Raw genomic sequence first — 16,333 nt, 5'->3', positions numbered from 1 at the left:
CTGCTGAAATTACCTAGTGTAGATATGTGAAGGACAGGACGAGCCCGCAATTGATAAAGCTAAATATTTATCGTATATAATACCCTTTATGAGGTCTAAGAACACTGTACGCTATCTACGTATGAAGTACCGTAAGGGTACGCTAGTTGCGTAACAATCGCTTTGCCGTGATCGAGACGCTCAAGCGTCACGTTCACTCACGGCCAAGAGATCACAGGCAGGCACGTTATTGGCTGTTGACTAACGTAATGATTCGCTATAGCGTAGCGGACGCTCGGGACCACGAGGAGATCACCAGCGGCGCTGACGCTCACTATGTTAAACCTTTATATCTAAACCATAAACAATGTAATATGCTGTAAAACCTTTGTGTAGAGCAGTGGTTCCCAAACTTTCTGGAATCATGGCACCCTAGAGTATCAGAATTTTATTCACGGCACCCCTAGGCCAAAAATTTCTTAGTGAGAAATTTTGAAATAAATGTTAAATCAAAAATTGTGTTTATATATCATCTTTAGGTTCCATTATGTGGTGACGAACAAGATTAGCTTCTATTTGTCCACATATTTTATGATTTGCAGCCACCAGCACTGGTTTTGCTTATTATATTGACCAGAAATAATTTTGATTGGTCCTGGAACATCAATCCAAGGCACCCCTGCAAGTGTCCTGAGGCACCCCAGGGTGCCTAGGCACACCGTTTGGGAACCACTGGTGTAGAGATAGGGTGTAGATGCAACCTAGTGTAACCTTATTAACTTAAAAGCTGTTTGAGCGTCACCGACGCTCTGAGAATACTAGACACTATAAGAAATACACAGATACCTGGGCTTAGGGTCCAACGCCTAATATGTATATATTTTGAATGATAAATTTGCAAAAGAATTAATACAAATACAAATCATACACTACAATATAACATAGACTACCTAACCAGATAACTACACAGGAAATATAATACAATTACCATTTAAAGGAAAATAAGAGAGAAAGAGGAGAAGGGAGAGGGAGAGGGAGAGAGAGAAATTGGCCCACAATAACAAGAAGATCAATATAGTTGCGGAGAAACACTTACGCACAAGGGGAAACGATCGCATGCGCCTCGATATCCAGCTCCCGATTATCAGCAATGAGAACCGTTGAAGAGAGTGAACTGGATATGGTCGGCCTGCCTATTTATGCCCCACACACAATACAATTCAATGGTCCCTACAATCTCATTGTTCATTGGACACAGGAATTCGGCTTCGCATTATAACAAAAGGTCATAGGTTGATTCATACAGGTGGGCTGTGACTGCTTCCAACTGTTCAGGTGGGTGGGATACTGAGTTTCCCGCCGCATGACTAAATAAGAACAAATAATAGTAAATGGACATAAACTTCTTATGTCCATAACTATTCGCACGAGCGATTAATCCGCTCCAAACCAACACCGGAATATTGCTATTTAAATACTCTTCCGATGGGTACCAAACACCACTGTATGACCCCTGTTAGACCCTTCGTACAATACAAAGAGGGATCTCTCTGTTCAGGAACATGCTATGTTAACTAAACTTTCAGAATCTATCAAAGGGACCATGATCTACAAAATACATTATTACTGAAAATATGTAACGATTGAGTCGCACGCTACGATCACATAAACTCTACCGTAAATACGCATACCGTGCGCCTGCGGGTGCCCGCGACTGTGAGTATGCGCACGCACGGGAGAGCGCACGCATGCGCAGCGCGGACCAGAATGAGGTGCAAATATGGCAGTGTGTATAGAGATATTTTTCTGACTTTGACAGCTCTTATATGATAAAGCCGCTAATTCTGATACTCTCCTGGCTGAAGCCAGGGCCAGTAGCATGGTTACTTTCCATGTAAGATATTTCAACTCCACCGATTTGAGTGGCTCAAACCAATGGGATTTGAGAAAATCCAAAACTACATTAAGATCCCACGGTGCCACTGGGGGCACAAACGGGGGCTGTATATGTAGTACTCCTTTTACAAAAGTCTGGACTTCAGGAACTGAAGCCAATTCTTTCTGGAAGAAAATCAACAGGGCCGAAATTTGAACCTTAATGGACCCCAATTTGAGGCCCATAGACAATCCTGTTTGCAGGAAATGTAGGAATCGACCCAGTTGAAATTCCTCCGTGGGGGCCTTCCTGGCCTCACACCACGCAACATATTTTCTCCAAATGCGGTGATAATGTTGTGCAGTCACCTCCTTCCTGGCTTTTACCAGTGTAGGAATGACCTCTTCCGGAATGCCTTTTTCCCTTAGAATTCGGCGTTCAACCGCCATGCCGTCAAACGCAGCCGCGGTAAGTCTTGGAATAGACACGGTCCCTGCTGAAGCAGGTCCCGTCTTAGAGGTAGAGGCCACGGATCCTCCGTGAGCATCTCTTGAAGTTCCGGGTACCAAGTTCTTCTTGGCCAATCCGGAGCCACGAGTATCGTTCTTACTCCCCTTTGCCGTATAATTCTCAGTACTTTTGGTATGAGAGGCAGAGGAGGGAACACATACACTGACTGGAACACCCACGGTGTTACCAGAGCGTCCACAGCTATTGCCTGAGGGTCTCTTGACCTGGCGCAATACCTGTCCAGTTTTTTGTTGAGGCGGGACGCCATCATATCCACCTTTGGTTTTTCCCAACGGTTCACAATCATGTGGAAGACTTCTGGATGAAGTCCCCACTCTCCTGGGTGTAGATCGTGTCTGCTGAGGAAGTCTGCTTCCCAGTTGTCCACTCCCGGAATGAACACTGCTGACAGTGCTATCACATGAGCTTCCGCCCAGCGAAGAATCCTTGCAGCTTCTGCCATTGCTGTCCTGCTTCTTGTGCCGCCCTGTCTGTTTACGTGGGCGACTGCCGTGATGTTGTCCGACTGGATCAACACCGGCTGACCCTGAAGCAGGGGTTTTGCCAGACTTAGAGCATTGTAAATCGCTCTTAGCTCCAGTATATATATGTGAAAAGACATCTCCAGGCTTGACCATACTCCCTGGAAGTTTCTTCCCTGTGTGACCGCTCCCCAGCCTCTCAGACTGGCATCCGTGGTCACCAGGACCCAGTCCTGTATGCCGAATCTGCGGCCCTCTAACAGATGAGCACTCTGCAACCACCACAGAAGAGACACCCTTGTCCGTGGTGATAAGGTTATCCGCTGGTGCATCTGCAGATGCGATCCGGACCATTTGTCCAACAGATCCCACTGAAAAGTTCGTGCGTGGAATCTGCCGAATGGAATCGCTTCATAAGAAGCCACCATCTTTCCCAGGACTCTTGTGCATTGATGCACAGACACTTTTCCTGGTTTTAGGAGGTTCCTGACAAGTTTGGATAACTCCTTGGCTTTCTCCTCCGGAAGAAACACCTTTTTCTGAACCGTGTCCAGAATCATTCCCAGGAACAGCAGACGTGTTGTCGGTGTCAACTGAGATTTTGGAAAATTCAGAATCCACCCGTGTTGTTGCAGCACTAATTGGGTTAGTGCTACTCCGTCCTCCAGCTGTTCTCTGGACCTTGCCCTTATCAGGAGATCGTCCAAGTAAGGGATAATTAATACGCCTCTTCTTCGAAGAAGAATCATCATTTCGGCCATTACCTTGGTAAAGACCCGAGGTGCCGTGGACAATCCAAACGGCAGCGTCTGAAACTGATAATGACAGTTTTGCACCACGAACCTGAGGTACCCTTGATGTGAAGGGCAAATTGGGACATGCAGGTAAGCATCCTTTATGTCCAGGGACACCATAAAGTCCCCTTCTTCCAGATTCGCTATCACTGCTCTGAGTGACTCCATCTTGAATTTGAATTTCTGTATGTACAGGTTCAAAGATTTCAGATTTAGAATAGGTCTTACCGAGCCGTCCGGCTTCGGTACCACAAATAGCGTGGAGTAATACCCTTTTCCTTGTTGTAGGAGGGGTACCTTGACTATCACCTGCTGAGAAAACAGCTTGTGAATGGCTTCCAATACCGTCGCCCTGTCTGAGGGAGACGTTGGCAAAGCAGACTTTAGGAACCGGCGAGGGGGAGACTTCTCGAATTCCAACCTGTAACCCTGAGGTACTACCTGCAGGATCCAGGGGTCCACCTGTGAGCAAGCCCACTGTGCGCTGAAATTCTTGAGTCGACCCCCCACCGCTCCTGAGTCCGCTTGTAAAGCCCCAGCGTCATGCTGAGGGCTTTGCAGAACCCTGGGAGGGCTTCTGTTCCTGGGCAGGGGCTGCTTGCTGTCCTCTCTTACCCCTTCCTCTGCCCCGGGGCAGATATGACTGTCCTTTTGCCCGCTTGTTCTTATAGGACCGAAAGGACTGCGGCTGAAAAGACGGTGTCTTTTTCTGTTGGGAGGGGGTCTGAGGTAAAAAGGTGGATTTTCCGGCAGTTGCCGTGGCCACCAGATCCGATAGACCGACGCCAAATAATTCCTCCCCTTTATAGGCAATACTTCCATATGTCGTTTAGAATCCGCATCACCTGACCACTGTCGCGTCCATAAACTTCTTCTGGCAGATATGGACATCGCATTTACTCTCGATGCCAGAGTGCAAATATCCCTCTGAGCATCTCGCATATAAAGAAAAGCATCCTTTAATTGCTCTATAGTCAATAAAATACTGTCCCTATCCAGGGTATCAATATTTTCAGTCAGGGAATCCGACCAGACCACCCCAGCACTGCACATCCAGGCTGAGGCGATGGCTGGTCGCAGTATAACACCAGTATGTGTGTATATACTTTTTAGGGTAGTTTCCAGCCTCCTATCAGCTGGATCCTTGAGGGCGGCCGTATCAGGAGACGGTAACGCCACTTGTTTTGATAAGCATGTGAGCGCCTTATCCACCCTAGGGGGTGTTTCCCAGCGCGCCCTAACCTCTGGCGGGAAAGGGTATAATGCCAATAACTTTTTTGAAATTAGCACTTTTCTATCTGGGTTAACCCACGCTTCATCACATACATCATTCAATTCCTCTGATTCAGGAAAAACTACAGGTAGTTTTTTCACCCCCCACATAATACCCCTTTTTGTGGTACTTGCAGTATCAGAGATATGCAAAGCCTCCTTCATTGCCGTGATCATATAACGTGTGGCCCTACTTGAAAATACGTTTGTTTCTTCACCGTCGACACTAGATTCAGTGTCCGTGTCTGGGTCTGTGTCGACCGACTGAGGTAAAGGGCGTTTTACAGCCCCTGACGGTGTCTGAGACGCCTGGGCAGGTACCAACTGGTTTTCCGGCCGTCTCATGTCGTCAACTGATTTTTGTAATGTGCTGACATTATCACGTAATTCCATAAACAAAGCCATCCATTCCGGTGTCGACTCCCTGGGGGATGACATCACCATTATCGGCAATTGCTCTGCCTCCACACCAACATCGTCCTCATACATGTCGACACACACGTACCGACACACAGCAGACACACAGGGAATGCTCTTATCGAAGACAGGACCCCACTAGCCCTTTGGGGAGACAGAGGGAGAGTTTGCCAGCACACACCCAAGCGCTATAATATATATGGGAACAACCTTATATAAGTGTTGTATCCTTATAGCAGCTTAAATATATAAAATATCGCCAAAAAAAGTGCCCCCCCTCTCTGTTTTACCCTGTTTCTGTAGTGCAGTGCAGGGGAGAGTCCTGGGAGCCTTCCTCACAGCGGAGCTGAGCAGGAAAATGGCGCTGTGTGCTGAGGAGAATAAGCCCCGCCCCCTATTCCGGCGGGCTTTTCTCCCGGAGTTTGAGATATCTGGCATGGGTTTAATACATCCATATAGCCTCAAGGGCTATATGTGATGTATTTTTTAGCCATAAAAGGTATTATACATTGCTGCCCAGGGCGCCCCCAGCAGCGCCCTGCACCCTCCGTGACCTATGGTGTGAAGTGTGTGACAACAATGGCGCACAGCTGCAGTGCTGTGCGCTACCTTCATGAAGACTGAAAAGCCTTCTGCCGCCGGTTTCTGAACCTTCAATCTTCAGCATCTGCAAGGGGGGTCGGCGGCGCGGCTCCGGGACGAACCCCAGGGTGAGACCTGTGTTCTGACTCCCTCTGGAGCTAATGGTGTCCAGTAGCCTAAGAAGCCAATCCATCCTGCACGCAGGTGAGTTGAACTTCTCTCCCCTAAGTCCCTCGATGCAGTGAGCCTGTTGCCAGCAGGACTCACTGAACATAAAAAACCTAAAAACTTTTTCTAAGCAGCTCCTTAAGAGAGCCACCTAGATTGCACCCTGCTCGGACGGGCACAAAAACCTAACTGAGGCTTGGAGGAGGGTCATAGGGGGAGGAGCCAGTGCACACCACCTGATCCTAAAGCTTTATTTTTGTGCCCTGTCTCCTGCGGAGCCGCTATTCCCCATGGTCCTGACGGAGTCCCCAGCATCCACTTAGGACGTCAGAGAAATAGGGGGACATTTACTAACCAGTGATAAGAGCGGAGAAGTGAGCCAGTGGAGAAGTTGCCCCATCAACCAATCAGCAGCTCTGTATAATTGTATAGTATGCAAGTTATAGATGTTACTTCAGTGCTGATTGGTTGCCATGGGCAACTTCTCCACTGGCTCACTTCTCCGCTCTTATCACTGCTTAGTAAATGTCACCGATATATAGTGCTAAAATAAATTTTTTTTCCATGGTCTAATTACAGGAGAAGTCACTGAAAATATAAAACCAGATGCAGTTCTATCTATCTATCTATCTATCTATCTATCTATCTATCTTTTACAGGGAAAGATAGTACTGCATGAATATTGCAGCTACTGTTACTAATAAAGTTTATTGCCTGGTGATGGGTTAGACAAAAACACAATCGATAGGTAAAACACTGCAAAAATCAACTTTTTAAATTCATTAGCTGAATTTAACATAATAAAGTATGCATCATATAATGTGCAAGTGATATGGCTAAGGTCATAATAATGTAAAAATTATTGGTGTGTAAAGGTTAATAATGTCAACATATAGGGGGAACGTAATAGGGTTTAAGAATCACAAAGTGAGAGATTTTCAGAGTGGGTGTGTGACGTCAGCTCCGGCCCCGATCAGCCTGTTTGTATCGCACTGTAGGAGTTATTGCGAACGGATTTGCAGCTGTACACTTTCTGGTGGAATTTTCGCACGGCGTACACATGCATTCGCACACTTGTACGGGGCGGGTTTTCACTCTCTATGGGCGGCGACTATCTGATCGCAGACCTCTACAAATTTGCAGCACAGCGATCAGGTCTGAATTAGGCCCCTTGTCCAGCACGTGTTCAGAAGTGGCCTTGCTCTGGTTTTGTGAGAGCAGCAGAGGGAGTGACTGAGGTGAGCGTGCAGGGTAGAAATGGCTAGCAGGGGAGGATCATTATAGATTGTAAGCTTGCGAGCAGGGCCTTCCTACCTCTATGACAGTTTGTTATTACCCAGTTTGTTATATCATTGTTATTTCCATTGTAAAGCGCAACGGAATTTGCTGCGCTATATAAGAAACTGTTAATAAATAAATAAACAAAAAAATAATCAGTCAACCCTCACCTCCGAAAACCATACTGGCTACACCCTCTGCTCCCACAGTAATCTGCCAGTGGCCAAAACAACTGGCGTAGTAAATAGTATGTGAAATGTAGATTGTAAGCTTGCGAGCAGGGCCTTCCTACCTCTATGTCTGTCTATCTATCTTTGCCCAGTTTTGTTCTATAACGGCTGTTCTAATTGTAAAGCGCAACAGAATATGCTGCACTATATAAGAAACTGCTAATAATAATAATAATAATAATAATTATAATTATAATGGTCAGGGTTGTAATTTTTTTTTCCTAACAGGAATAAATGTTACAAATATTTTATGACTTTCAGTCTTTCTGCTGATAGTAGCCAGTTATCCATACATTTTTTTTCCATAATTCAATGAAAGAATCCCTTCCGATATTCTCCTACTGTTAAATTAATAGCAATGCAGGTTTCAAAAACATATTTGTGTGAATATTTTTAGTTTACATTTTTTTTCCTGCAACTTTTGTTTATGGGTGATGTTTGTTTACGTTAACCTAGTGGTTCCCAAACTTTTTTTTAACCATCGCGCCTTAGAGTGTCAGCATTTTTTTCACAGGATAAAAGTTTTTTTATTGCAAAATAAAAATAAAATAAAAAATAATAATTAATAAATGAAGTAAACTATGCCTACCTGTCATCCTTAGGGTCAGGTATGTGGTGGTGTACAGTTGTGCTTCGTATTGTCCATGTGTTATGACTGGCAGCCACTAGAACTGGTTTTGCCTATCACTTTGATCATAAATAATTTGATTTGATCCTGGACCACCAACCCGAGGCACCCCTGCAAGAGCCTAGTGGCACCCCAGGGTACCTAGGCACACATTTTTGGAACCTCTGGGTTAATCTGAAACATGTCACTGCTAATTTAAACTCCTATTGTATGTATTTCATAATTATGTTTCCAGGATGCATTAAATATTTTAGTTTTAAATATATTAGTCACCTGAACACAACAAGGCATTACACAGCCACCAATTAAAGACCACGGTGGGATGCTCACAGGTGCTTGCTGGCAGGTAGTAGATTCTGTCCCATTTTGGCTCCTAGACTGCCTTCTCCTTTGCATATCTTCCCATTGTCTACAGCTTGCACGTGGCTGCGAAGACAGAGTGGGGGTGTCGGATAGCGCAGGGCTGAATGAAGCAGGCTGAGCCTGGCATGTCGTTTACCTGTAATTGCCCTCTATTGATTTAGTTACTGGTGCTTTCGCTGCCACAATTAATGAAGCCAGAGGAGTCACGAGATAGTGTTACTTCATATGCATAGATCTTCTCCATATGATTCAAGTGCTAGGTGGTTTACCACTCTGATGCAGCAGTGAACTCCAATCTACCACATGTTGCAGGAAAGCATGCCTTAGGAAGTCATGTATTATCATTATCTCCGTGTTCTGCTACAGCCTAGGAAGGCATACAGTGGCTACAACTATTACACTGGCAGCAATTAGGATGCTTATTTTCCCAACACAAGCAGAAAAACAGCTAGCAGGATCAGATCCACAACAACAGGCCACTGCGCTACAAGACAGTCCCGGTTCTGCCTCCTAACCTGTGATTTCAGACTCTCCGGCAAACTGTTGTCATAATAAATAATATCAATGACATTCAACAAATGGTGGAAAACCATACCTTTAGTAAATCATTAAACACTTTCCATATAAAACACAAATTACCTCAGGAGAATGCATAGAGTAATTTGCAGGCAACTTCTCAATTGCCACAGGGAGGCAGTAATGTCCAGTTTGTAGCCGATCATTTAGCAAGACCGGCAGCCACTAAGGAAGAGCAGAAGTGAATGTAATACAATGGCAAACATAACATTCAGCCAAATGAACCAAATAAAGAAATCTACTTACAATACATAAATGTAGTTTATGCCATTTACACTTACGGAATATCCAAGTACAGTTTCTACTGAAGTGCCAACTTTCTGTTGGCAGCTGATATGGTAAAAAGTAAATAACAGGTGATGCTTTCCTGTAAGCTTGGCGGGGAGCTTAATTTTAACTTCTTCATAGAAATCAGGAGCTCTAGGATTTAATGAAAAAATAAATTACATAAATTCAAATGCACAAAATATACCAAATCACATATCAACATCTGCAAAGTTCACAGGGCAAAAGATGTTTAATGATCTTTAATACTGAAGGTGAAGGAGGCATCTTAGCTCTAATACTCTGAAAGAGAACCTGCATAGAAACAGCACTTGGGACAATTACGAGTGACCTTTCTGGGATTTCCACCATACCTATATGCTGTTTTTAAACTGTCTAAACCACAGTTCCACCAAATCTGGTAAACCTCCATTGTATTTACTCTGACCGAGAAGCCTACCTGTCAATTATGCCTTTTGCACAGATCGCTGGATTTTATTGTTTTTATGTTGTTTGCTATTAAAAAATTGTATTACACTATATTCTCTTTCCTACCTCTTTGTTTTATATGCAAAATGATGGAGATGGTCTGAAAAGAATAAGTGAACCTTTGAACAAACAGAAGCGCTGGTTAAGGGGTTTTCTCAATTTCTTGTTGATCTTTAATACTGTACATCCCATCATTTACATGTAGCATACTAGCTAGAACCCTATTAAGTGTGCTTGCCATGATACAGGTTGAGTATCCCATATCCAAATATTCCGAAATACGGAATATTCCGAAATACAGACTTTTTTGAGTGCGAGTGAGATAGTGAAACCTTTGTTTTTTGATGACTCAATGTACACAAACTTTGTTTAATACACAAAGTTATTAAAAATATTGTATTAAATGACCTTCAGGCTGTGTGTATAAGGTGTATATGAAACATAAATGAATTGTGTGAATGTACACACACTTTGTTTAATGTACAAAGTTATAAAAAATATTGGCTAAAATGACCTTCAGGCTGTGTGTATAAGGTGCATATAAAACATAAATGCATTCTGTGCTTAGATTTAGGTCCCATCACCATGATATCAGATTATGGTATGCAATTATTCCAAAATACGGAAAAATCTGATATCCAAAATACCTCTGGTCCCAAGCATTTTGGTTAAGGGATACTCAACCTGTAATACCAAAAAGGTACAGTAATGAATATCCATGAAAGACCAGGATTCAGTTGTCAGAAGTAGTGGTTTTTATTGCAGTGATTCTATTCTTTTGAAGATATTGTCAACCAGGGTTGCATTTGGAGCTCTAAGGGGGTAAATTTACTAAGACTTGTATTTTAACCATGTTTGACAAAGATCAAACACGGGTGATATTGATCAAACACGGTTCTTTTTGAAAACTAAAATACAGTAATTTACTATGCTCCCATGTTTTAGTTAATCGTTTTACGATGGTGTATGTGGTCACGTTTGGCAGCCAAATCAGTGAGATCTGTACAGTGCTCCTCTGTTAAAATGTGTAAAAAAACGAAATTGCAAATAGAACATCCCTCCCCCCCCCCCCCCCCATCCCTCTCCCTCCCAGCATAATCAGCCCCGGGCTCTTTGAGCTGGTCCTGGTTCAAAAAATACAGAGGGAAAAATTAGTCTCCCATACCCACAATTCCGAAATACAGAATGTTCTGAAATAAAGATAGCGACACATTTGCTTTCTCCTGGTTCAATGTACACAAACATCTTCAGGTGTGAGTATAAGGTGTATAGGAAACATAAATGCATTCTGTGTTTAGACTTAGGTCCCATCCCCGAGATATCTCACTATGGTATGGAATTAATACAAGATACTTAAAAATCTGATATCCAAAATACTGCTGGCCCCAAGCATTTTGGATATGAGAGACTCTACCTGGAATATTCAGCACAAATTAACCCTCCACAATTACATGTTTCACTTCAGTTATTATTCACACTTACCTTGTTAATTCACTTCATTATTTTGTTTAGATTAAGTGCAGTGACAGGGGAGTACAAGAGGGACACTTGTACAGGAACAGAGATGCCGAGTGTCCCCAAACCCTCATGACTTTCAGGAATCCAATTCATGTACCCCCCTTTGCTTGTGCTGCTGCAGTATTCAGCAGGGCACAAGCAGAAAGCGTTTGCCTGGCATCCAGTGCAAAAAGTTGTTGTTTTTTTTATGTTGGTGCAATGTGCATGACATAGTAACATTGCGCTGCTGGAGGGCAGGGGAACCGCAAAGATGAGATGCAGGCAGCAGGAGCCGAGGGAAGTTTGGCCAGGAGACGGAGAGGAATGAAGGGGGTTGGAAATAGAGACAGACACGGTAGGGAGTGTGCTGAAGAAGCAGTGACACAACGGGGGATGCTGCTAAAGATATGGGTATGGGGAGAACAGGAGGATGTGCTGGAAAGACACACAGTGATGGGGCAGGGAGACTTGGGGTGGGGTGATGCTAAGAGATACTAGGGGAGGTGAGGCTGAAAGATACAGAGTTGTGGAAGAGGCTGGGAGACACGAGAGGATGTGGCTGAGAGACACAGGGGGTATTTATAACACAGATTCACAGATACATTTTTATAATTATTACCCTGAAAATGCAGCCATATCTGGGTGGGAGGCAGAGAGCTCTGTCTCCCACTGACAGTAGTAAAGTGGCTGAAGCAGGGGGCAGGGCCAAGCTAGGGCAATAAAGCCCATTGAAAAAATTCTGAAAAGCGGCACCTGTATATCTGCCTCATTGACAGGGACATGCCTTCAGCCTTCATGAAAGCACGCCCTTGTCAGTTAGGCAGATGTGACTGGACAGCAGATCCAGTGCGTGATCTGCTGGGTAGCGGGCATATGTGGCAGCGGGACACAGCAGAGGTCACGGGCGTTAGTGGCGGCGGGACATGATGGAGAAGTGGGCATGATGGCAGTGCCTGCCAGCCTTTCTGCAGTTTGGCAGCGGTTTCCATTTCATAAATGACACCTCAGCATCATTTTTGAAAATCAAGATGGCCATTGTGAGCTATCCATGGCTCGCCGCGTAATCACCATGCCCCTTCTGGCTAGCTTATATGAGCCAGCGCGAGGCAGCAGCTGGCAGTCCACCAGCGGGAGCATGCTAGAGCTCCCGAAGATAGAAGATTACGGAAGTACTGGTTGGCAGCGGCCATGCAAAAGAGCTTAAAAGCCGCCGCTTACTAGGTGAAGACACCAGCAGACCTGGGAAGGCGGCGGCCTTGTAAAAGAGCTTAAAAAACACCAACCCAGGTGAATATGCTGTATAATAAACTATTAAAACATTAAATAGTTGGCCTTGTGGTTCTCAAAAGTGAAGGCATGCTGTGACCTGTAGGCAACCTGTAAAGAACAAAATGATCATACCATGTACCCCATACCCAACCGCACCCCGCATAGCAATAGGCTGCTGGTTGTTGCTCGGGAAGAGGGACCACATTTTATTTTTGTGGGGTCCCCACTTTACGAGGAATTCTAGCCCTGGGCTGAGTGTCCCCCGTGCTATAGCACTATCCCCCTGACTGGTTCAGCCTGGTGCTGGTTATTGTAAGATAAGGGAAACCCCACACTGGTGGGGTTTTTTTTTTGCTTTGTTTTTTAAGGGGAGTGGGGTTTAATTAGTGCCTCCCCAACTTTTGACCTCACCACGTCACTGGTAGGGACACAGGGGTATGAAGCAAATTGCCAACTGGAATCACTCGGAAATGCTCAAAGTTGCGGATGCAGGACATATGCACATTCAATCCACATGCGGAAATGCATGCAAAGAGTACTTATCATAAGTAATGGATGACAGCATCACAGTAAAAGCACAAATGCACGCACTCACTGACACAGTTTCCTATTTCCTTAGTCATAAAGTAAACTCACAGCAACAATACAACTCACACCTACTTGTTGTGATATGTGACCGCTGTATACACCTCTTCAAGGAATTCGGGACCATTCGACTTCCCAAAAATCACCTATATTTACAGGTGCAAACACAACATGAGTCACAGCAGATACCTTCCACATTCGTCCACAAGGTTATAGAACTAGGTAAATAATAGCCATGTTATACTGTATATAGAGAAATGTAAAAAAAAAAAAACAGCTTTCCAAGTATTGGTAATAGTACTATAATAACTGTTCTATAAACTGAAATGCTGGAAGTGTATTGCCATTGCCATCCCCAAACTGCCACAGCACACACACAGGAACACCTACAGCAGTTTAATAGTAGCGCTGGTTTCTTGTGTGTGGCAAGTGAGTTCATGTCTCACAGCCTCAGGCACCAGAAATGACTTTACACAGATTTTATGGCATGTAACATATTATTACCATGAAGAAGAAATGTACAAAATACCAGACTTTTTATCACATTATTACTATGCTAAACAGAGAAAAACCCCTTTATCTTGTTACAACCAAAATTGCTTTAGAAAGTTTTTGTGGCAGCACAAGGAGAAGAAAGAAGCTATGGAGTTATAATAAGAATTGCACTATGGGGGTATCCAATTAGGTGCGATATTACAATTTCAAATAAATTATACTGTTAGCGGCAATAAGTTACTGGCGATAAGTCTCCATAGGGTTTATCGTGGATTTCTCTTCACCATCTCAGAGCTAGTATAGTGCAAAATCCCTATTTTGAGATAAAAATGTCAGGATTTGGGCCACGTGTTTTGGATAGCCAATAAGATTCGGTTTTGAGAACCGAGTAAAACCGAATCCGCTTATCACTAGATTTGGCACAGAACCTCTGGGGCACCCTCCTGAATGAATGTCACTTTTGGGGTCAAAAATGCAAACTGATGGAACTTGGGGTACAAGTGATGGGACAAGTATATTGTGGTGCTTTATGAGTGGGACAAGTGTTTTTAGGCTTGCAGGTGGGAGTAATCTGTTTCCACTTTTTTTTTTGAAGTCCACAAAAGTGACCCAAATATATACTTATACCCATTTGTGCTGCATGTACCCCAAATTTAATTAGAGGACTTATTTTGCACAAAAAAAAATAGCTTTCTATCATTTTTCCACATTTTTTTTTAATGCATATAGCAGCCATTTGAGCCAATTTAATGACACAACATAGTGTAATTATGGCCACTAATAGACTTCTATAATGTTTTCCTACATTAGTATGGCTTTTTTGGGGATATAGGCAGATTTGCCCACTTTCTCCTATATTTATCTCAGCTTTTGCTGGCTACAATTATCAGGCGATTCCTTTTATCGCCATTTTGTAATAGTAAAGGTGCGATAAACGGGAGTGTGCAGGCTGAAGTAACCTGATTTTTCGGGAGATAGGTACGATAACATTAGCCGCAATCACGGATTGCATTATCGCGGCTAATTGGATACCCCCCTTTGTACTGCAATATCAAAGATGAATCGTGATTATCAGGGAGGGTACGTTAAACAAGGTTTCATATAGGGCAATTGTTTTGGTACCGGCAAAGAGCTCTTGGCATCCTCTCCACACATAAACTGTATTTTGATGGTAATGTTTCTTGCTGATGACAGTCGATTTGTAAAATTCAGTCTCTGTGGATAGATATAGAGAATGTTCCTGAAAAACAAAATGTAAGACATACCTAAGTGATGCAGTTATACGTTGTAAAAATTTCTTTCACTATACAGAGAAGTGCAAATAGGCACCAAAATAGTCTTTTCATGTGGACTAGAATTTATTGCTTTCCCATGGGTGTCAGAACTGCTCTGTTTTCTCAGCTAGGTTTACTCAGTCAGTTATTGCTACTGATGCTACTTTCGAATGCTACCATATTTTTGTGAAAATCCATTTACCGTTCAAAGTAAATTGAAACAGACGAATAAACTGTCCTGATAATAACGATGTGCATACTTAAGCAAATAATACTTTCTATAGTGTTTAGGCAGTAATTAATTGAGTAAAATGGCAGCTGTAAAAAAATTAAAATAAAGTGGTAAATGACAGAAAGTCAAAATGTCTTTCCATGATGCTGTCCTGAAAACCATATTCAGTTATTGTATCAAATATTTATTTGATTGATTACTAATATTGCTATTAATACTAGTAAGGGAATATGGCTAACATTAAACATAATACTGACATCATCAAGACTCCAAGTAACACAATCATATTTTAAGTTCTAGCAATAAAAAACAGCCGCTGATTTTTTACTTTTTTTTTTAAACTTACAGCACATAAAATAATCATACTAGTGAGATTACATAATATTTTAAGCATTGGATATACAGTAATACTGATATACAGTACTCATATTATTCCACCATTATACTCCAATTCATGTTACTGTGAAGTGTATTTGCAATACTTGCAATGTATTCAAAAGGAAAGTGATGTCATATGGGGAATGCACAGCATGTTTTATTTTAATAGGCTTTATCAGGCTCAGAAGTGCAGCTTTTTTTCTGGACAGCATTTCTAGCCATGGAGTGCAGATTTACTTTCTTGCCAAGCAAGGCAAAGTTCAAGGCTTGCTAGAACTCTGGTAATCCCCAGTAATCAGTATATGAGCATCTAAGCAGTCAGACTTTGACTCCCACACAAAGATGTCCGTGTCAGCAACACAATGCCATAATTCAGACACTGATGTGGTCTATGATGTTGCTTTAATTCATCCATTCCTTCACAGTTTAACCAGAAACAAGCTGAATTTTTAAAACTTTTTATGGTAAAATGACATTTTTAACCAGAAATATATATTTGTTATATAATTCTCCAACCACCATGTTACTATTTTTGGAATCAATATAATTGTAAGTAACATTATCTGTATTATGTTAACAACTGCCAGGGTGCTTTAGATAATGTAGAACAGTGGTTCCCAAACTTTTTTAAGAGATGGCGCCCTAGAGTATCAAAAACAATTTCACGGCACCCCTAGACCAAAGTTTTTTATTGA

The 16,333-nt window shown here is 42.9% G+C and overlaps 1 protein-coding gene across 2 annotated transcripts in view; it reads right to left on the bottom strand.

Annotated features, from left to right (window-relative positions):
• DOCK8 (dedicator of cytokinesis 8) overlaps positions 1 to 16,333 on the bottom strand; it is a 458,638-nt gene that overhangs the window by 192,156 nt on the left and 250,149 nt on the right. For both annotated transcript variants that reach the window (XM_063913931.1, XM_063913933.1), the window contains exons 15-18: positions 14,877 to 14,994; positions 13,335 to 13,405; positions 9,437 to 9,575; positions 9,219 to 9,320 (exon numbers count right to left, since the gene is read on the bottom strand). In XM_063913931.1, the coding sequence (XP_063770001.1) occupies positions 9,219 to 9,320; positions 9,437 to 9,575; positions 13,335 to 13,405; positions 14,877 to 14,994 (430 nt within the window). The remainder of the gene's footprint in view (positions 1 to 9,218; positions 9,321 to 9,436; positions 9,576 to 13,334; positions 13,406 to 14,876; positions 14,995 to 16,333) is intronic.

Source organism: Pseudophryne corroboree, chromosome 1, assembly GCF_028390025.1.
Source record: "Pseudophryne corroboree isolate aPseCor3 chromosome 1, aPseCor3.hap2, whole genome shotgun sequence".
NCBI lineage: Eukaryota > Metazoa > Chordata > Amphibia > Anura > Myobatrachidae > Pseudophryne > Pseudophryne corroboree.
This window is presented reverse-complemented; position numbering and strand designations above follow the sequence as displayed.